This window comes from Salvia hispanica, chromosome 3, assembly GCF_029641045.1.
Source record: "Salvia hispanica isolate PSC_SH4W2 chromosome 3, Shi_PSC_v1, whole genome shotgun sequence".
NCBI classification, from domain to species: domain Eukaryota; kingdom Viridiplantae; phylum Streptophyta; class Magnoliopsida; order Lamiales; family Lamiaceae; genus Salvia; species Salvia hispanica.
Window position 1 is genome coordinate 2,065,574 of NC_142694.1, and position 20,757 is coordinate 2,086,330.

At 37.5% G+C, this 20,757-nt stretch overlaps 3 protein-coding genes and 2 pseudogenes across 6 annotated transcripts; 1 reads left to right on the forward strand and 4 right to left on the reverse strand.

Moving 5' to 3' along the window:
* Window positions 1-1,001: 1,001 nt before the first annotated feature.
* LOC148929931 (peroxidase 5-like) lies at window positions 1,002-2,617 on the forward strand. Its single transcript, XM_089069000.1, has 3 exons — window positions 1,002-1,255; window positions 1,433-1,914; window positions 2,178-2,617. The coding sequence occupies exons 1-3, from the start codon at window positions 1,046-1,048 to the stop codon at window positions 2,467-2,469; spliced, it is 984 nt and encodes a 327-aa protein (XP_088925126.1). The 5' UTR covers window positions 1,002-1,045; the 3' UTR covers window positions 2,470-2,617.
* Window positions 2,618-3,697: 1,080 nt separating this feature from the next.
* Window positions 3,698-9,172, reverse strand: LOC148929932 (coatomer subunit beta-2-like). Of its 3 annotated transcripts, none has more exons than XR_016137086.1 (6): window positions 9,049-9,172; window positions 6,300-8,362; window positions 5,376-5,885; window positions 4,903-4,988; window positions 4,112-4,396; window positions 3,698-3,993 (listed from the first exon to the last, which is right to left on the reverse strand). XR_016137086.1 is itself a non-coding variant. In XM_089068323.1 (6 exons), the coding sequence occupies exons 2-5, from the start codon at window positions 8,346-8,348 to the stop codon at window positions 4,192-4,194; spliced, it is 2,850 nt and encodes a 949-aa protein (XP_088924449.1). In that variant the 5' UTR covers window positions 8,349-8,362; window positions 9,049-9,172; the 3' UTR covers window positions 3,698-3,993; window positions 4,190-4,191. The 3 variants fall into 3 exon arrangements, 2 of the variants coding, with proteins under 2 accessions (XP_088924449.1, XP_088924450.1); XM_089068323.1 differs by having other exon boundaries at window positions 4,190-4,396; XM_089068324.1 differs by having other exon boundaries at window positions 4,190-4,396; window positions 8,956-9,116.
* Window positions 9,173-10,213: 1,041 nt separating this feature from the next.
* Window positions 10,214-14,050, reverse strand: LOC148929933 (putative WRKY transcription factor 26). Its single transcript, XM_089069437.1, has 5 exons — window positions 13,670-14,050; window positions 13,469-13,594; window positions 11,823-12,277; window positions 11,584-11,739; window positions 10,214-11,090 (listed from the first exon to the last, which is right to left on the reverse strand). The coding sequence occupies exons 1-5, from the start codon at window positions 13,832-13,834 to the stop codon at window positions 10,457-10,459; spliced, it is 1,536 nt and encodes a 511-aa protein (XP_088925563.1). The 5' UTR covers window positions 13,835-14,050; the 3' UTR covers window positions 10,214-10,456.
* Window positions 14,051-16,213: 2,163 nt separating this feature from the next.
* On the reverse strand, window positions 16,214-17,924 carry LOC148929934 (isopentenyl-diphosphate Delta-isomerase I-like; annotated as a pseudogene). Its single transcript, XR_016137172.1, has 4 exons — window positions 17,726-17,924; window positions 17,232-17,287; window positions 16,816-17,149; window positions 16,214-16,630 (listed from the first exon to the last, which is right to left on the reverse strand). The product of XR_016137172.1 is annotated as an isopentenyl-diphosphate Delta-isomerase I-like (transcript).
* A 1,938-nt stretch (window positions 17,925-19,862) lies between these two features.
* On the reverse strand, window positions 19,863-20,535 carry LOC148929935 (protein METHYLENE BLUE SENSITIVITY 1 pseudogene; annotated as a pseudogene).
* Between the last annotated feature and the right edge of the window lie 222 nt (window positions 20,536-20,757).

Below are 20,757 nucleotides of genomic sequence, written 5' to 3' on the forward strand. Positions count from 1 at the left end.
AGAAAGATATTTCCATTAATAGTAATGGGTCATCTTGGTTTGACAAACCAAAAAGAAAAGTGAGTCATCTTCAGTGGGATGGAGGGAGTATTAAAATCCATATCATCCATGAATAAAACTACTTATGATTGGCTGATTGTTGAAGTATAACACAATATGATAATACTCTTAGGTGGTGTTCGATTTCCCAGATAAAATAGCTCGTGTCATTCTTCAACTATGTCATCTATTATGAGACGGAGGGAGTACTAAGATATAATCTAGTATTGAGTTGTGAGATTATTTTAGTCATAGGGGGATTAGCTATAACTAGTTATTCCACGATTATCCATCAAGAACTGAGTTGACAGATTGAATCACAAGAACCAAACACACTACATATTTAATATTGGGATACAATCTTGCAAACCGAACACCCCTTCTACTACAACACTAATGGTGTCGGTAATTATTTACCGACTTCACTTGTGCTTCCGCGGTTAGGTAATTTTTTAATGAGACAAGGATTTGTCCATTGCCGAATACTTGTGCATTGATTGAGCGAGATTTACTAGAATTTAACTAACCAATGAAAATAAAATAATTTGTGTCACTGTAAACAAAATCAACGCGGGGAGGTTGCGTATTGATATGATACCTACAAATATTTAACTAGTTTCAATTATTCTATGACATCTTGCTTAGTTGCTTTAGTTTGAAAGTTTCATGATATCTACACAAATTTGAAGTATTCTTTCTAGTCATGATATAATCGATGCGACATCCCAACATACCCTATCACATAATGACATAATTAATCCACAACTTTCTCATATAATTACAATTTTACAAACAACTAATTACGTGTGAAAACGAGATCATATGTACTAATTCAGACATCAACTATGCTCAAGAAATCTTCAATTAAAACATATACTAAAATATTACTCACCAATTAACTTGTTCAAACGTAAATTTGTACTATAAAATCCTCTTCAAATTTCATACTATTCCATATCCATACTTTACTTGCTCTTTGTGACAAATAGCTACTTTTCCATAACACATGGATTCCTCAAAGATTATGAAGTTTGCAGTTTTTATGCTGCTCTCCTGCTGCTTATTGTCGTCGTCGGTGGAATCTGGCGAACTGAAAGTGGGATTCTACGGCTACACGTGTCCTCAAGCCGAGACCCTTGTAAGAAAGGCCGTGTCGAAGAATCCTGGCTTTGCGGCCGCCATCATCCGGATGCATTTCCACGATTGCTTTGTTAGGGTATGTTTAAACTGATTGAGGAATTCCATCTTATAACCAATTGGAAATAAATGAAACGTAAAATAGTGGTTTCAGTTCTCTTTTCACACTGACATACATTTCTAACTTACTAATTAGGGTTTCTTCCCTCGTTTTCGACTTTTTTCACGTGTTTTATTATTTTAACGATGATGGTAGGGTTGCGATGGATCCGTGCTACTAGACACGGTCCCGGGAAAACCGGTTGCAGAGAAAGACAGCCCGGTCAACAACCCCAGCCTCGTAGGCTACCAGGTGATCGACGAGGCGAAGGCCATGGTCGAGGCCGTCTGCCCTAAAACAGTGTCGTGCGCGGACATTCTTGCCTTTGCGGCCCGCGACAGCGCCCTCGTGGCCGGCCACATCTGGTACGACGTGCCCTCGGGGCGCAGAGACGGGCGCGTGTCTCTGAGCTCTGAGGTGGTGCAGAACCTCCCTCCTCCGTTCTTCAGCGCCGCCCAGCTCAGAGACAACTTCAACGTGAAGGGCCTGTCGCTCGACGAGATGGTGACGCTCTCCGGGGCCCACTCCATCGGGGTCTCCCACTGCTCCTCCTTCTCCCCCCGCCTCTACGCCTTCAACGCCACCCATGCTCAGGACCCTTCTCTGGACCCCGGATACGCCGCCTTTTTGAAGACCAGGTCTGTTAGGAATTCTTGTCATCATCTAATGATACGCATGCTGAAAACAACATACTTATATAGATATTGTGTGTTGAATTAACATACATAATAGTACTTTTTTTTTTTTTTTTTTGTCCGCATGTTCTCATGGGATCCGGTGCATTAGTACTATTATTTTATCTAACAAAAGATTGTCGCATTCTAAACATAGATTTTTAGTCTGCATGAATTGATTAATTAAAATTCAAAATCGTTGTAATATAGTCCATTATCTCTGACAGGTGCCCGCCTCCGGGGAGTAACAGTGATCCTATTGTCAACAACGACGTTGCTACGCCTTCGATTCTCGACAACAAGTACTACTCGGGGCTGACGGAGAGGACGGGTCTGCTGACCTCGGACCAGACGCTGTTCGAGAGCGCGTTGACGAGGCAGCTGGTGGTGAACAACGTCAGATATGGGGAGGTTTGGGGGAAGAAGTTTGGGGCGGCGATGGTGAAGATGGGGTACATAGATGTGCTCACTGGGAAAGAGGGGGAGATTAGGAAGAATTGCCATTTTGTTAATTACTAATTAACATTGTGTTGATTGAGATTTGCATGTGGTTTGTTGTGAGTTTTTATTGTGTCGTCATTTGGTTCTTGGTGGCAAACATTTGTAAGTGTGAATCATGTTTGCAGATTTGAGTAAATAAAGAAATTGGTGTGATTGAATTTGTGTACATGTATATTTTGGTGACATATTTTAAATGTTACAATAAGCAGCATATAAAGACTACACATAAAGGCCCTATTAGAGTGTTTAAAATTGTAACAATATTCTAGTATAACCTCGGACAATTGAAATTGGAGCTTGTGGAAAATAAATAAGACATGAAAAACTAAAAAGGAGTTATTTATCTATAAAATAAAAAAATAGATCAAATTTTGCTTTTATCTACGTCTTTTAAAATTTGAATGATAAATCACAATTGTCTGTATAAAATTTTAGAAAGTCTCCATACACTTGTTGTGATACTTAATAAGTGTCACAATAGGTAAACTACTTATTAGAGTGCCTATTAAAATATACTCCCTCCGTCCCATTAAATATGTAACCTTTGGTTTTTGGCACAGGATTTTATGCAGTGTTGTTTTGTGAGTTAATAAAGAGAGAGTAAAGTAAGAGAGAAGAAAAAGTAGAGAGAGTATTGTTTCCATTTTTAGAAACGTTTCATTTTTAATGGGACAAACCAAAAAGGAAAATGTTTCATTTCTAATGGGACAGAGGGAGTATAAATTGTTATAACGGATATAACACCTATTAGGATATCTTGAAAGGAAAATGATCAATACAAAAATGCATCTCAATACAAAATCCAGACCAAATCCTAATCATGAGATTTGCCAAGTCAATAATGCACCAAAAACACGGAAGATCATTATTAAGCAGTTTTAGATCATATTATAAAATTCGGGTTGAGGTCATGATAAGATCATTTTAGGTCATCCTTATTATAATGACCTAAATATACACTAATAATGATCTAAAAATGACCTCCATATGCTTGGTTCTACGTTTTGTATTAAAAATGAGTTTTGGGATAGATCAAAACCCCTTCCTATATAATAGGATTTGTCGACATGAAGTCAAAATGCTCACCTTTGATTTGCACAAAAATATGGAGTAGAATATTTAAAGACTTCGAAGGGTGACTAAATCGAAAACTGGACTTAGCTTTATCTTAGAATAATAATGTGTTTTAAAAGGACATGGGACAATATCTCTACGCGACTGAAAGAGCCATATTCATATCAATATATATACCAATCCATCGAATTTGATTATATTAGTCAATCTTTAAAAGGAACAAGATAATGTTGAGACATTCATACACCTATTTCAAAAGGTAGATATTACAAAAATCATTTCTCAATTTGCTCTACAAAAAGAATAATTCTGAAATACAGTTCAATTTGTCTCATATTGTGTAGTATCCCCCCATAAAATCGACAAGGCGTAAAATATCAAAGGTAAACGTATACACTCAGTATCCTCTCGAAGGCGGTTTCTCAAGGGAGCAAGTATCAATGAGTCGCAGATACTTGGTGCACGAACCTGAGCATCGTACGAAACACGGCTTGTGTTAAACAAAACAACAAAGAAAAACAGAAACACGAACTCTTTATAGTAGCTGGGAAAGGGTAAGTTGCATGAGCAACGAGAGTGTGTTTACCACTCTATCTTAGTACGAATCAGTTGAATATATGTTGTGTAGCAAAGTCACGCCTAAGAAAGAGTCAATAGCATTTACCATCAGCTTCCTCCCTTTTGCTTGAGAGTGATTTTGTCACCCAAGCTGAGTGCGATTCCCTGAGTTTTGCTCCTTATCCTGATATATCCGTTCAGCTTCTCATCTGCCTGCTTCTCAACACTGATATTCACCAAAGCATCCTCTCCAAATACACTCTTCGCATACAAATTAGCAGCCAGGAATCCGCAGTCACCTTCTAAGGCAGAACTGGGGATAAACATATTATGAGCCACCAGTTAGATTTTCACGAGACGAAATAGAGTAAAACATAATTGACAAGTGAAGACTGGATTAGCTGAACAAACATTCATTTACTTATTTTCTACTGGCCTTGCTTCCACACATAAGAATAGAACAAAGATTGATCGTTCTATAAAAATAGCTAAAAAGCATATTCATCTCTGTTGCATATGAAATTATGTTGGAGTTATGTTTCATGGATCAGATGAAAGGACTAAATTGTCGGGTAGAAATGGATATAATAATGCTCACACCATTTCAATAGAAGCCAATCTAACTGATCAGCACCTCACTAAGACAAAAGCTATTATTAAACCATATAAATATCTCGCACATTGTCTGCAACAGAGTTACTGATTTAGCATTATCGATATCAATCACAGCCTCAGTTCCATTTTAAACCCATAAACACAGCAGGGCTTTCCCTGCATTGAAGCAGCAGAAAATAAACTAGACAGCATGAAATTACTTACGATGGAGTTAGGCATCTCATGTTGGTTGACTTGATAATATGATCAAGGAATTCTTTTTCATTTGTTATGGTGGTGTTTACAGCAACCTGCAAAAAGAACGTGAATGGAATTGGAAAATGAGACATCATTAAATCGAAGAAAGTTGAATATCAACAGAAGATGGAAAAGCTTAGGAAGAGAGACAAAGTCAGGCTAATAGTTTTATGAGAATCAGTCATAAAATATAAAAATAAAAAATTGGTGGTCCAGAAATTTTGTTAAAACACGAGTCAGTTTCATAAAAATTGAACATTAAACGAACTGATGAACAGAGCAAGTGGCTAGAACCATAAAGCTTAAATTTCATCAAAATCAGTAACATGTCATATAAATAGGAACCCAATTAGGAAGCATGCTAATTTACAGAACTACAATGTAAGTTCAAGCAATTGATTATCCCTGATTGCAGAGTGCCAAAAATGTGTTAGGAATACCTTGTTTTCCCATTCAAATTCTGCCCACATGGTCCTAAAAGCACTGTCGCTACAAACAGCAGGAGATATGTAGTCCATGATATCAATATGGATATCATTGAGGACGACAACTGTCCGCTCGAGCACATTTGATGTCTCATATACAATATTTCCAAATATCACTCCAGTTTCAGTAGAGGAAACCTTAATGTTTGCTTTTATTTGCTTGCTTGATTCAGGAGCCAAAGTATAATTCTGTGGACGCTCAACAAGTTTGAGATCTCCCATTGTTGCTAACTCTAAACACAGGTTCTGAAGGGTCTCTTTTGTTCTATTGATAATTGTGACATCCAGGACAATATCGTAATGATGAACTGTCACATAAGCTTCAGCATATACTGGATCACTAAATCCTGTAAGTTGAATGATGCGATTGAGCTTATTTGCATCGTCTGCATCCTTCACAAATTCCCCAGTAGCACGTTTTAAATCATCTTGGACCTCATCCTCGAGCTCCAGCTGGCTCATACCCTGGAATTTCCACAACAATGATAGGCATGCATATAAACCACTTATCCAAAATCCAGTGCACAAGCCAAAAAGAAAGTCCAGTACCAGCATGCTAAAAGACTAATTAGACTTTTACCTATAAGCATTCAGAAACTTGAGAACAAGTATGAAGACAATCACAACAATGACGAGAATGGATTTTTTTCCAATATAAAGAGAAGTTAGAGAACTTATGGATGATCTCATACCAGGTGGTTAGCAACTTCAAACCATATAACCAAATTCAACTATTTGAAAGTTCAAAAGATTTGATGGGCTATTGAGACAAAGAAATACAGTACTGAGAGAGAATAAGCATTATATGGTGTAACAAAACAAATTGTGCATATGGAACTCTAGTGCAGAAAACATATAGCGAAAAATGCAACTTTGTACCTTTCTGCTCTTCAAATGGTAGAAATCAATAAGGTCATCTGGTTGTGAATGAGTAACCTGAGCCTTAGCCTTATTTTCTTCAGTTTCACGGAGCTGTTTATCAGAGAGCATTTTGACAAAGCTCTCGCGACAAGTCTTCAGCCAAATCTTCCTTGCAGCAGCCCCTGTGTTACACAGCAATCTTACACAAAGAAGAATCCTGTCATAAGAATCATTGTCAATTGGGTGTGGTAGGACCGAAGATTGCCCGAGCTGTATCATAGAGACCATAATCAACAGAGCATTGCTTGAAGCCTTATTCACTTCAACCTTCGATGGTTGAACCTCCTCCAATCTTAGACAGAGTTTTGCTAGGGTGCAGGCAATAACTGCCCCAAGGAAAAAGTCACCAGTCAAAAGAAGAGATCTCAAGTTTCCAGTGGTCAAAGATCCCTGAACAACAGCTGGAGCAGAGAAAGCAGTCTCGGAGGCAGCACTTTGAGTTGCATAAGTACCATCAGCAAGGATAGCCGGTCTTCTGGATGAAACGGTGATTGAGGAAGCCTGCTGGGGTGGTTTCTTTGAAGAATCAGCATCTTCCTCATTTTCAGAGACTGAAAAAAAAGGTAAATCCCCAAGACACTGCTTAATAGTTGAAATAGCACTCTCAACCTCAGAAAGAGATAAGGAATACTCTCCAATAATCCAAAGAGCACAGGAGCAGACTCTAGCTGCTCTAATTTGATAAAAGGTATCCAGAAGTCTGGTGACAATAGAAACCCTTAACTTAGGGTTGGTTTCAATTATCTCTCTAACAAAAATGACAACATCCATTGCAGAGGCAATATTGTTGTCTCCCAAGAAATCCATCAACAAATGGACCACTGTGCTTGCCACTTCAGGGAACTTTATAGCACAAGAATGGATTGCTTGAATGAGCATTTGCCGATACTCCCCGTTCTTCTCAAGCTCCCCACTTTGAGTTTTCATGACTTCCTTCTTCAGAGTAAGAACCACCTCAGTGACATTGCGAGGGGTAATCAGTTCCAGAACAATATCAAGTGTTTTTCTTCGGATATCGAGATTTGGGCTAGACAGTGCCCTAAGGACATCCATTATCAAGTCAACCATAAGCTCATGGTGGGAAGACTTGAGCTCATTCAAGCGATCAAGCAGAATGAGCTTAACATTATTATCACTCTGTGAAAGAAGAAGCTGGCAATATGTGTTGGCTGCAGCTTTAATAGCAGTTGGAGCAGAAGACAAAGAGACAAGGGTTCCAGCACACTCATAGACAACGGCAGCTGAAGGAGCATTCAATAGAGATATAATGATCTTAATATATTTTCCCTTTTCAGCCTTATTGGTCCTACAAACTTTCCGGATCAGCTCCAAGACAACCATCTGCATTAACTCACCCCAATCTGATACTCTGTCAACATTGGCCAGTAGGTAGTTAATAGCACGATCCTGTGCACAGTTAAAAAGCATCAGAAATGCATTCCTCTTAGTTGATTGATCCTGCTCTGTCGAGAGAAACTTCTCAATTGTCTCTGGTGCATCAACCAATAACTGCTCACCGTTTGGGAGTTTGTAGATTGACGATATAGCAGAAATGGCATTTCTCCTGACATAAGGGTGTTTATGCTCCAAGTTTGCGAGGATGGAGGGTATCAACGGTTCGATGATATCCACTTCATTGAGCCGGCAAAGGAACCTCAGGGTGACACCCCGGATATATTCATTGGGATGGATAAGATTGTTCCTAAGATTCTGGCAGATTAAGATCATTTCTGGTAACACACGTCCATTTCCATCAGTCTTATCAATAATTTCCAAATAAAGCAGGAGCAGTTTCTGAACAGTGTGGTCTTCCGAGGGCAGCACATATCTCACGATAGTGATAAAAAGCTGAGGCAGGGTTTCACCATTTAGCAAAAGCATGATTGCATTTTTCATGCCATCAATCTTAGCTGGAACATCATTCCCTTCAAGTGCTTCCTTGATCTCATTCGCAAGGGCCGGGGTGCCCTTGTCAAAATGTACGAGCAGAGAGCATGTCTTCTCCATTCGGCACTGGCTATCTGGTATAATCAAGCTCAATTATTCAACTAATTAATAACAAGACAATTCAACTAGATTTTGACATTTTGTGCACGAAACGTATAATTGTAATGATCCTTTTGACTTAATAATCACAATTTGAAAAGTATTTACAACCTATATAAAAAGTGGAAGCTAATCGCCCAAGCTAATACATCACACAAGACATATCATATTTCACACACAAACCATAATCAGGAAACTGTTGAACCAATAAAGTTTACTACTAAGATTTTGTGCATGAAGCGTATTTTCAAGTGTAATGGTCCTTCAGCCTTGTGAATCAACTAAATATTGGCAATTTGGCAGTATCAGATTACACACACAAATCATAATCAGGAAACCGCTGAAACAGTAAAGTTGACTATCAGAAACTACATAGATGCATAATCCATCAGCATATCAGTAGCATAAAAATGCAGAAGACAAAATCATCAACCTAATCGAATAGATCCATTACTGTTTTTTCACGAATCAACAGGCATAACCAAACACAATGCACAAACACGAAACCAAATCGGAGAATAGAGTCGATAATTAAGTACCAAACTAAGAAATTGCTGGATGTGCTTACAAAATCACAAATTAAGGCGAAATGCCAGACAATTCAGATCTAGAACGACCGTGAATGAATAATTGGAAGGAACGAGATGAAAATCAAGTTTACCGAGCGATTATCCGAGACGGTTTTGCGAAGAAGGAATGATCAATCACAAATCAGTGCAGAGTTCTCAGATCTGCTGCCCTCTCTCTCTTTTGTAGTATTTCGTTTACTCTGTCGACTTCTTTTTAAGTGCGATGGAACTATATAAATACGATTTCTAGGTAGTGTCTAATTTTTTTTTGGGATATTGGCATTTAATATTACAAAACTTTCAAAAAATTAGGTTTTTCCCGAGAATTTTAAAATTGGCAAATAATATCACGAACTTTACCCGTGTTTGTTTTTACCACAAATGAAAAAATTCATGTTATTTTAATAGATTGAAGAACAATTTTGAAGGGTGTGCTTCAAGAAATACTATCTTCAAAGATTGAAAAACTTGAAACTTTCAAAATTATTGTCGAGAAATTACGAAAAAAAAATCGGTATCATAATATTATTTGTGGAAATTTTTTCATTCGTGGGAAAAAACAAACACGGGGTAAAGTTCGTGATATTATTTGCCAATTTTAAAGTTCGTGGAAAAAACTCAACATTTTGAAAGTTTCGTGATAATAGAGGCCAATATCACCTTCTTTTTTGTCCCTATAATTGAAGTTATTAACATAAAATTACAAATCTGATTTTATTTTTTATTTATACCATCCGTAAAGTTTTCACAAATATATTGACTTATGCTTTTTTCTCAAGAATTTTTTTTTAACTCGTGGGAAAATAAGGCTAATTTCATGATTTTTCCATATTTTCTCATAAATTAAAATTTAGTCGGAAAAATCATGAAATTAGTAGTTAGTTTTTCATTAGTTGAAAAAAACTAATTTAGTGAAAAATTCACTACAAAGCCTAAGTTAGTACAGTGCCCCTATTGTACTTGCACATTTCATTTTCGGAATGTCTCAAACTATTTGTATTATTTTTATTTTAAGCAAAAAATTATGGTATTTAATTAAGAGTGGAGCAAGTGTGTAGAGAAAAAGGTTAAGCATAATAAGTTTGGTGAGAGTATAGTTATAGAGTGATTTGAGTTATGTAAAGCATTGCAGTGTGGTCTTGTGTACACCAAGTCACCAACTTGTTGTTTTTTGTATACCCTCCTCAAGTATAATAAATTTTATTTATGTTGTTTTTATAATCCATCCTATAGAGTACCACTAATACCCAACAAAGATTTCATAAACTAATTTTTCATTAATAAACTTTTGGTGGTTGAGCCATGAAGGAAGAGTGAGTAAATGTAAGTTGCCTTAACTAGTAGCTAGCTAACTAGTTATGTATCCTAGATCAATCTCTAGGAGCAAAAAATAATAGCAACAAATTAAAGGAGAAATGAAAAGTAAATGAACAAAACCAATTTTCTAGCTAGCTACACATATATCCTAGATTCATCTCTAGTGGGAAAAAATAATAGAGTTCATCCTGCAGCTCCTCCTTTGGGCATGTTTAGGCAACTACGATAGATTTCATCCTGCAGCTCCTCCTTTGGTTGGAGTTGGTGAGTCGCATCGCCTCGGATTTGGTGAGTCGCATCGCCCCCGTAATGGTAGGGTGGCGTATGAGACAATGTCGATTGTAACGCGGACGATGATATTGTCACAGTGGACGACGGCATTGACATTGGCACGGGCGTCGCCACCGGCATTGGCATATGCATAGGCATTGGCACCGGCATATACTCGGGATAGAGATTCGAGTAGTTGGGCTTCATAGGGACAACGGAGGCATAAGGCACGGAGTGGAACGAAGGAAAGTTGAATGAATAAGGTGAGGCGCCTCCGAAGCCGAGATCTCCTCCGCCCAAGCTAGCGTAGTCGAACGGCATTGACTTTCTGTCCAAGTACAAGGGCAGATCTTGATGAGCCACCTGTTTCACGGCTGGTTTTGGCGAGGGCGATCCCGCTCCCTCGGCGTTTATGCCTGTCCTGCTCGAAGGAACGGCGTGGGTGTGCTTGCCGTCGTAGGTCGTGATCACCGACTTGATGTCGTCCGCAGCCCTCTCCACGTGCTTCCGCACGGTGCAATTCGGTGCCGTGCACTTGTAGTAGCTTCTGCATCATGCAATCATTTACTTAGAACACGTAATTACGACGGAAAATTGCCAAATAAATTATGACAGCTAGTAAAATTCCAGTATATCACTTTTTAAAACCTGAATTATTAGCTGATTATAAATACGCCACCAACCACATAAACACATATTAACCTTAGGAAGAGATTCAACATTCCTATCATAGCCATAACATTTCCACGTGTTTAAAACAGATTCGCATATTTCTTCAAAAATTGCCAAATAAATTACGAAAGATAGTAAAATTCCAGTATATCACTTTTTAAAACCTGAATTATTAGTCGATTATAAATACGCCACCAACCACGTAAACACATATCAACCTTAGGAAGAGATTCAACATTTCTATCATAGTCATAACATTTCCACGTGTTTAAAACAGATTCGCATATTTCTTCAAAAAAAAGAGATGGATGAGATAATCGAGAAAATTACAAACCTCGTGATTAATAATTCACCCTAATTGATCTTACCTGGGATTTGGATTTCCTTTGACAACTTTTTGGCCATATTTTCTCCATCTGTAACCATCTTCAAGAATGTCAACATCACTCTCTAGCTGGACAACCACCTTGTTACCTTCCCGGCCGGTCGACCTCGTCGCGGCAGCCGACTCAATATCTCTCTTCCTACACAACCAAAAACTCATAACAACAACCCGACCTTTAAAATTTATGTTTATTTATCACTTCAAAAAATATAAATGGAGCACCGTTTCCTGGCGGTCTCGAACTCAGCATCATCAAGCTCCTCGTTAAAGCCCGCGTTGTCCGAGAAGGCGGCCGGGGGGTCGGGGAAGTCATGGAAAGAAGCGTCGTGATTATGCACGGATAACGAGCCGGCATCTTGCAGCGAAGGCTGGGAAACGGGCTTAGGCTGGGGGTGATTGTGACTGCCCTTGTACACGATCTCCGCCACGTGGCCTTCATGGGAGCGCTCGACCTTCTTCGTCACGGGGCACTTTGTGCTCGTGCACTTGTAGTAGCTTCTCGGATACTCGCTTCCTTTCACGTGCTTTTGTCCGTATTTTCGCCAGTAGAATCCGTCGTCTGAGTTCTTCGTCGCGTCTTTCGCCCTTTGCTGCTCGTAATCGATGTTTGCTTTCGAATCGTCCATCATCGATTCATCTCTACTGGCGTCTAGACATTCCTTTGGATACTCAAATTCCTACAATCCTCAACAAGTGTTTTTAGCTTTATTTACATTTTTTACACCAAAGTAAAGTAATTGCATTAACATCAAGAATTCATTTTACGATAACATCAAGTAATTGGTGTAGTTATATATAAGAAGTTTGTATATAAATATAATGACGATGAAAGATACACCAAAGTAATGGCACTTAACGTCAAAAATTCATTTTATGAGGTGCAAAAATATATAGGGAATTTTAAGTAATGTATGGAAATTTGTACTCCTTCCCTCCCAGGTTTAATACGAAATTAGTAAAGTCGTAGAGTTAAAAAAAAATTATTGGGAGTGTTGTAATTGGAAAATGGGGATGGAAAAAAAAAACTTGTTAAAAATGAAAGTAGACTAGTTTTGTGACGAATGAAAATGGACTAATTTTGTGACAACAAAAATAAAAAAGAATAGAGACTATGAAGGGTGAGGGGTCATATGCCCCTCTGCTTAAAGGGCCAGCTTTGCCTGCTTATCGTATATAAGCAACTAGGGCATCGGCAGCAGTGAAGCACTATAAAACGCTTCATAAAAGTGTACTCTGAGCACCTTGTGTTTCACAAGTATAATTCATTTTTGTTTTTCGACCATATATACATTTTCAATTGTCAATAAAAATACAATTCGCATCAAAATAAAAAGTTACATAATTAACAAAAAATTACATAAATAAAATCCGTAGATCATATAATTAAAGTAAAAAGTGATTTCTTTTCATCTCATATAAAAATATTATACAAAAAAACCCCTAAATTTCATCACGGACTTGTGCTGCACACGAGGCGCTGATTGGCTCTCAGATCCCGGGCCCACGATGTCCGCGGTGTGTGCAAAAGCAATACAGCTCCGCAATACTGTGTTGCATCATTGCATGAATATTTGCCATGTATAATTTTTAGCCAGGTGTTGCAGGTGCCCTTATTGAAATCCAAACAAGAACACGAAAACACAATCCGCAAATCAGACGGACCAAAATGAAAAAAAAAAAAAAAAAAAAAAAAAAAAAAAAAAAAACACGGGACTCTTATCGCCGGTGAAGAGAGTATATATAGGACTCTTATTCCCGGCGAAGAGAGAGTATACACAAATACGTTACACGGCAACCAGGACAGACCGAAATGGAAAAACGGGGCCCTCATTGCCGGTGACGATTATTAGGAAGTCCTAGATGTATACCTTATAAACATCATCAGCCATCAAATTGTTTTCCTCAGAGCAAATCTCCATCCCTTCCCTACTAATATTCAAATGCTCATGATTTGAAGCAGAATAAAACGTTCCAGTCGTTGGAGACAATTGTGCCTATATACACACACACACATTTACATCAAAATCAACCATATAACAAATACATTTGTATCAAAATCAATAATTCACCTCATCATTGGGTAGCATGACCGGAGGATCCAAATCGAAGAGCGCCGACGGGCTGAGGCCGGGCGACAACGTTATGTACGACGGGCTGAGGCCGGGCGAGGTGTCGTCGAAAACGCCGTAATTCTCCTTTTTAATGAACGGGGAGGAGGAGCCTCCCGCAGCCATGGATCGGTGGATCAATCAAACGATAATCAATCAATCAATCGTAATCAATCAAGATCAATAATATATCTGCACGCCTTGTGAATTTAATTAATGATTCATGATTCCCACAGTATCAATCTACGAATAATCGAGTTGTTCAGAGATGTGATTGATACTGGGTGGTACATGACATGGTGATCGAACTTGGACAGAAAGGAAAAAACCCGATTAAACCAATGTGAATGATGCTCAGCAACTCCACTCTCTGATTACCTAAGCATGGTATTTATAACGAGATTGGAGCACGAGATTGAGGCACGTGTCACTTTAGAAATTAGATGAAAAAACAATGAATTTTAGATTTGTGCAGATTTATCTGATCTTCTACGTGTAATATATTGTTCATGTTTTCAAGTAAATAATGTCGGTTTTGTTTATGAATAAATCCAAAATTCGTAGTTGTTTAAATTTGTTTAGATTTTCCCTTGGGAAAATCTAATTGAAAAATAAATCATAATTCATGATTTTTTTAGGATACTGCCACCTGATATCACGAGACTTTTCAAAAATTTGTTTTTTCTCACGAACTTTAAATCTGGGAGGAGTACTATATAATACTCTATCTGTCGCATAAAAATAAGGATCCCATAAAATTATCTCATTTTCATTTATGGAAAGTTCTCTTCTCATCTCATTTACTTTATCAATTATGCATTAATTCTCGTCTCGTCCCAAATATTCTTATTTTTTAGGACGGAGGGAAGGAATATCACAAACTTAAATAGTTGTTGAATTTTTTTCCACCGACTTTAATGCTATTAAAGACGTTAATTTGTGCGTATAATTATGCCACTGACGCTTCGTTAAGCGTTCTTATTGTTAGTGTCACAACTAAAATAAGGGGTACTAATAAAAGCGTCCTAAAAAAGAAAAAAATTAAAATAATTTGTCTTCGACTTAGAGCACTTTCTTTTGCGTCCTAAATTATGGTTATTTTTAAAATTTCCCAAACGCTAGTAATTGCGTCTCAATTTTCATGTCCTTAACAGATAGTAACTTTTTTTTAGTGTACATTAAAATGAGATAGATAACCCTATCTGGAGACTTTGTAATCACATCATTATCATTTTTCAGTGGTAACCATATCTTATGTGATGTAAAGGCAAATGATATATAACCGGATTTTGTCGTTGGTGGAAAAAATTCAACAATTATTTCAGTTCGTGATATTATTTGTCAAGCTTAAATTTTGTGGGAAAAAAATTGAAAAGTTTCATGATATTATGTGTCAATATCTCTCTTTTTTTGATCGGATTTATCTCATAATGAAAAAAATCAGAACAATGTCGTTTCTTTATGCAAAAAATCCAAATTTCTTATTTTTCAATCTAATTTTAAAAGTTCCAGAGCGAATAAAAATTTGACCAAAATTTATGATTTTGCATGCAATTTGCACTAAAAGAAACTACTAAGTATATTACTCCTTCCGTACCACAATAAGAATCATACTTTGTCATTTCGATCCGTCCATTAATAAGTGTCATATTTTACTTTACCATAAATGGTAATTAAGCCACACATTCCACTAACTTATTCCACTCACATTTTATTATAAAACTAATATATATAAAGGGACTCATACTCCACTAACTTATTCAACTCATTTTTCTTCATATTTCTTAAAATTCGTGTCATAACTAAATAGGACTGCTAATCCGGGATGGAGGTAGTACTTAATTAGTGGAATAACAAAGTTTTATTTTACCTTAAGTAATGAGGAATTTGTTAGGATTAGGTCGGTGGATATAGATATATGATGATATTATCCTCAAGATAATAAAATAAAATATATAGAAATAAATTGGAATAGAAAGTTTATTTTACCTCAAGTAATGAGGAATTTGTTAGGATAAGTTTGGTGAATATAGATCTATATGATAATATTATCTCCAAGATAATTAAATAAAACATGTAGAAATATATTTAAATGTTTAATTACAATATAACATGAAAAACGTCGCTACTAAATAGGTGAAGAAAATATGTTTAGAATGCATGGTTTGCCAATAATTTATGGTCCGTATAATTAGGGAATGCAAATTATGTTAGCCACGTGTTTGACCAGACCTTCTAGATCGTAGATTTGTTAATCTTAACTTAATTAATAGTATGTCTCATTTTTTTGTCATTTGAGATAGTTAATCATATCCTAATTACTACAATTAATTTGAAGCACGTGGGGGAATCAATAAAATGACATGATAGAAAATTAGGGGGATCAACGACTTGAGCGCAAACTAATTATAGGAATCTACTATAAACAGCACAAACTAATTATAGGAATATTCTATTATTATGATACACAAATATATTATTCAACTTGAATTCCGATCTATTAGTTAAAGTGAAAACAACATTTCTCTTAGATAGAGTGAAATCGGTTTATCAACAAATACTTTATAATAATACAAAAAGAAAATTGAAATTACTATATAAGTTTAAATTTAATAAGCTACTTTTCTAAAATCAATTGATATTAAAGCAGGTCGCAGACTGTGAATTGTTAGGTTAACTTGTGAATGGTTTTCATGTCGGCTGCTTGGGAGAGAGTCCCGTTGTCGACATGATCCCACCATCTGAACAAGAAGTTGTCCACCACTAATCCGAACCACGGCGACACCTGAACGCCATCTTCCCCGAAATCGGCCTTCCTCATGAGCTCCTTCAATTGCTCGCGGTCCACATATCTCACACCCGCTACTTCATCTGGATTCGGGTCAACCCTAACGTCTCCGACAAAAAACAAAAGATAGTCCACTGCGCATGCCACATAGGAAAAGTTCACTTTACACGGTATTATATATTAGTATAAAATATAAAACACAATATTTAAAATTAAATTAAACCAAAAATTAAATTTACTTTGAGTGATTAGATAGATAGATAGTTAGTGATTAGATAGATAGATAGATAAAGTCGAATAAATTAAAAATTAAACTAACGCTCGTGTTCTCCCCATTTTCCATCGGAGGGGGCTTTGTAGAGGATACGGCCCAACGGGACCAAATGGTCGACCGGGACCTCGTCCGGGGCGATGCCAAGTTCGTCCGAGAGCTTTCTCTGAGCGGCTACACGGACGCCGAGAGCGTCCTCGTTCGACTAGCTCGGGTTCGCGGTGGAGGGGATGGCTGCAGCAGGTGTTGGTCCAGACGAGAGGGAAGGTGACTTTCGTTGCGGATCGTTGCTGAAGCAGTAGCTCGTGGTTCGAGTTGAAGAGAAACACGCTGAATGCTCTGTGCAGCAGATTTTCTGAATTGATCTTCTCCATCAAGTGGCCTGCAACAAATTGATCATTCCTTGATTTTTCAAGTGATTATGTGAATGTTTTAGTTTTTGATGAAGGGGTTTGAGATTGTACAGTTGTATTTGGTGTCGTGGCCGACGACGACGTCGTTCTCATCAACCAAAATACACCTGCAAACAAGAATCATCACGAGCGGATGCAGAAAAAAAATATTGGTAGGAGTTATCTTTTCAAAATTTTATTGCAAATTATGGAAGTTTTTACATAAAAATTGGATAAATTGAAACTATTACTGCAATTCCCTAAAATCTGAATTATAAATGTAATTTTATTTAATTTTTATTTTTATCTCGTATATGTAATTTTTAATTGTTTAATTTAATGAAACTATTAATTTTTTTCAATTTTGTCATAAATTGTAGTATTATATAACTAGAAAAAATATAAAAAATGTAAATAGTGCAAGTATTTAAAATTTATTTTTGCTTGCACATGACTGTTGATAGAAGTGTTTTTGCATGAACATCAACGTAGAAGTATTTTTGAATGAACATCGTTGATGATTCCTTGAAACCAAAATTTATGATTGGTGGGTTAAGTGTACAAACTCGTCTTCGAACATGAGGCGCCTTTGAACGGCATCCATGGAGGAGGAGTTGACCTGGTGGCGAAGACGGGTCACAGGGAGACAAGCAGAGGAGGAGTTGATGTGGCGGCGAGGGGATTTGAGAGGGAGAGGTGAACAAGAAGAGGGAGGCAAGGAATTGTGGAGGATCAAGGTTGAGGATGAAGACAGAGACATAAACATGTTGCTTGAATTGAGCTCTCAAACACAATGAGGATTGTGGCTTCGTTTAAATAAGGTGTTTGTGAATTGTACACTCCGCCGCACTGAACGGATGGTTTTAATGCTAATTAATTTGCCTTCCACTTTTCTCGTCTCAAACGGGAAGCAGCCACTCTAGTTTAGAATCTGTCTTAAACATGAAGCAGCCACCCTAGTTTATGTTGTACTTCCTCCGTTCTATAGTAATAGGGGCGTTTTTCCATTTCCGTCTGTTCCATAGTAATAGAGTTATTTCCCTTTTTAGTAAAAGTCAACACATTTTTCCACACCTACTTTACTCTCTCTTATTTTTTTCTCTCTTCATCTCTCTACCTTTTTCATTTTCCACTTTATTCTCTCTTTACTTAACTCACCTAACACAATTTTTCTTAATCTCCGTGCCAAAAAGTTTTGCCTTCATTACTATGGAACGGAGGGAGTATATTCTTAGGGATATATATGGACAGGACTATAGATACGTAATTTGACGATGAAGTGCAACTTGATTGGTAATTCAATTCCATAAAATCACAAGTACAACAAAATTTCAATGCCATTACATATATATCAAAACCATCCCAAGTTAATTGGTCCCTGCATCACAAACTTGGAACTCCTATTTTCTGTACAAACTTCAAAAATGAAACAGAAAGAGAAACAATATCTTCACAAATTTCTTCTGTATCAGTACAAATTTGTGAACATAGATGGAAAATAAGACAAACATGAGTAACACAACAAAATAGAACACAGTCGAATAGGCAGACTTGACGAAAAAGACAATAAAAAAGGACATACTTAAAACAAGTTTCATCTTACACTCGCAACCAATCCATACCTTCATTTTTCACCCACATCCCCTCTCCAACCACACCTAGCTCCGAAGCTCTGCAATTCTACACCCTTTCTTAAACGAACTAGAATTAGATCTAAAACTAAATACCGAATTCATACAACCACTTAATGGAGGATACACACAGAGGAATCAATTCTCCTTGAGTTACCATGTGTGTGAGTGTGTGGATATATGCATATGAGACATAGCTAAATAAGCTACATGGCCAGGCATAATTACTGGACATAAAATAAAGGCAAAGTAATAATGGGCTAAAATGATATACAGGGAGTACTTTTTATGAAAAAGGCAATGATATGAAAAGGGACAGCGAAGAAAATGCATAGGCGCCAAAATTCTATAGCATATGCTAGAGAAGCGCACCCAATTAAATCACTCAATATAATAATCCATGTCCACTCTTACTAAGAAATTCTAATGCTTCAACAATACACTAATCAAACGCAGACACGGAAGACTCTTCAATATAATCCATGTCCACGGATTCAACAATCACACCTCAACAGCTCCAACCACCACTCTTACAGAGAAATTCTAATGACACTAATCAGACGCAGACAAGGCAGACTCTTCAATAGTTTTAGCCAAATGACATATCCAGAGCACATATATCCTAAATCCCAGACTAGGAAGAACGTAGTCGTGTGTGTATGTATATAATCCGACCAACAATGCATCATACCACAAATATTACTACTATAAAACAAGCAACCAACCATTGGAGAGAGAATTATCTCAAGCATATCCAATACAAATGGAAACTCAAATCGAAGAAGACACCATTTAGGCATTGCTTAACTTCCTTAGACATAGAATTCAGTTCAACACAAGAGCTTCCGTCTACATAAGGCGAAACATATTTAACACAACTATAGTATCAGAGAATTATCTCATGTACATCCAATACAAATGGAAACTCAAAATCGACAAAAGACACCATTTAGGCATTGATTAACTCATTTAAACAGAGAATTCAGTTCAACTCAACGGCACCGCCCTACATGTTTAACACAAGTATAGTATCAGAAATCAGGATTGGCAATGGCACAGTTAACACAACAGATTAGGCAAAAATATAAGCAATATCGATTAGCAAAAAACCACACAACTAGAAGGCAGCTGCAAGTATCAATACAAAACAACTGTAACAAGTCATAAGCAAGCATGATAATACAGCAAGACGGAACAATTATTACTATAAGCCACAGACAACAGGCAGCGGCCTCTCCTCTCTCCTTTCTGCCTCCCCTGTTTGACGTGAAAATAGCGCATAAAAGCAGGGGAAAAGGGGATAGAGAAGAAAATTTCACTTCTTCAAGCTGCCGCGGACGCCAGGCTTAGGCTTGGAGGTCTCGGCGACGGCGGGGGCGGTGGAGTGGAGATTATTGAGCTTGGAATCGTCGAAGGGGATCTTCGGATGGCGAGCATCGTGGTGGATCTGCATAGACTTGATGTCGGGGGCGGTGACCTTGCAGAGGGGGCACTCGAGCTTGGCGTGGCCGCCTTTCTCTTTGCCGGTGCGATCGGCGAGGCCGGCCTTGCCGCCGCCGCGGTTGGTGGTGGCGGCGTCGAGTTTGGCGGCGAGTTCCTTCGCGGTGTGCTTCTTCGGCTTGGCTTTTCCGGTCATGGCGGAGAATCGAGAGCAGCAGCTGGATTTTTGTGTTGATTTTTGATTTGGGGGCGAAAGGGATTTCTTCTGCGATTCGCAACAAATTTAGCCCTAGTTTACGCTTTGCCTCTCTTCGCCTATTTATACCATTAAATCCCTAAAATTTACTTTTTCTATTAATCCCACGGAATAAATTATTCTATTTTATCATTATTTTAAAGCATATTAATTATAGTGGGTTAGTTGAAGTATATCTATTTATCTTATCATTTCTCAACTAAATACTGATACCTTTTAGATAAGGAATTAAAGGAAAGATATTAAGTGAGTTAAAATATGAGAGAGATTA

Coding starts and splice junctions, on each gene's coding strand:
- LOC148929931 (XM_089069000.1), top strand. CDS start 1,046: ATGGATTCCTCAAAGATTATGAAGTTTGCAGTTTTTATGCTGCTCTCC. Junction 1,256..1,432: donor TCCACGATTGCTTTGTTAGG/GTATGTTTAAAC, acceptor CGATGATGGTAG/GGTTGCGATGGATCCGTGCT. Junction 1,915..2,177: donor GCCGCCTTTTTGAAGACCAG/GTCTGTTAGGAA, acceptor TATCTCTGACAG/GTGCCCGCCTCCGGGGAGTA.
- LOC148929932 (XM_089068323.1), bottom strand. CDS start 8,348: ATGGAGAAGACATGCTCTCTGCTCGTACATTTTGACAAGGGCACCCCG. Junction 5,886..6,299: donor ACCATTTGAAGAGCAGAAAG/GTACAAAGTTGC, acceptor TGGAAATTCCAG/GGTATGAGCCAGCTGGAGCT. Junction 4,989..5,375: donor AATTTGAATGGGAAAACAAG/GTATTCCTAACA, acceptor TTCTTTTTGCAG/GTTGCTGTAAACACCACCAT.
- LOC148929933 (XM_089069437.1), bottom strand. CDS start 13,834: ATGGCTGCGGGAGGCTCCTCCTCCCCGTTCATTAAAAAGGAGAATTAC. Junction 13,595..13,669: donor TCATGCTACCCAATGATGAG/GTGAATTATTGA, acceptor GTGTGTATATAG/GCACAATTGTCTCCAACGAC. Junction 11,740..11,822: donor TTCGAGACCGCCAGGAAACG/GTGCTCCATTTA, acceptor TTGGTTGTGTAG/GAAGAGAGATATTGAGTCGG.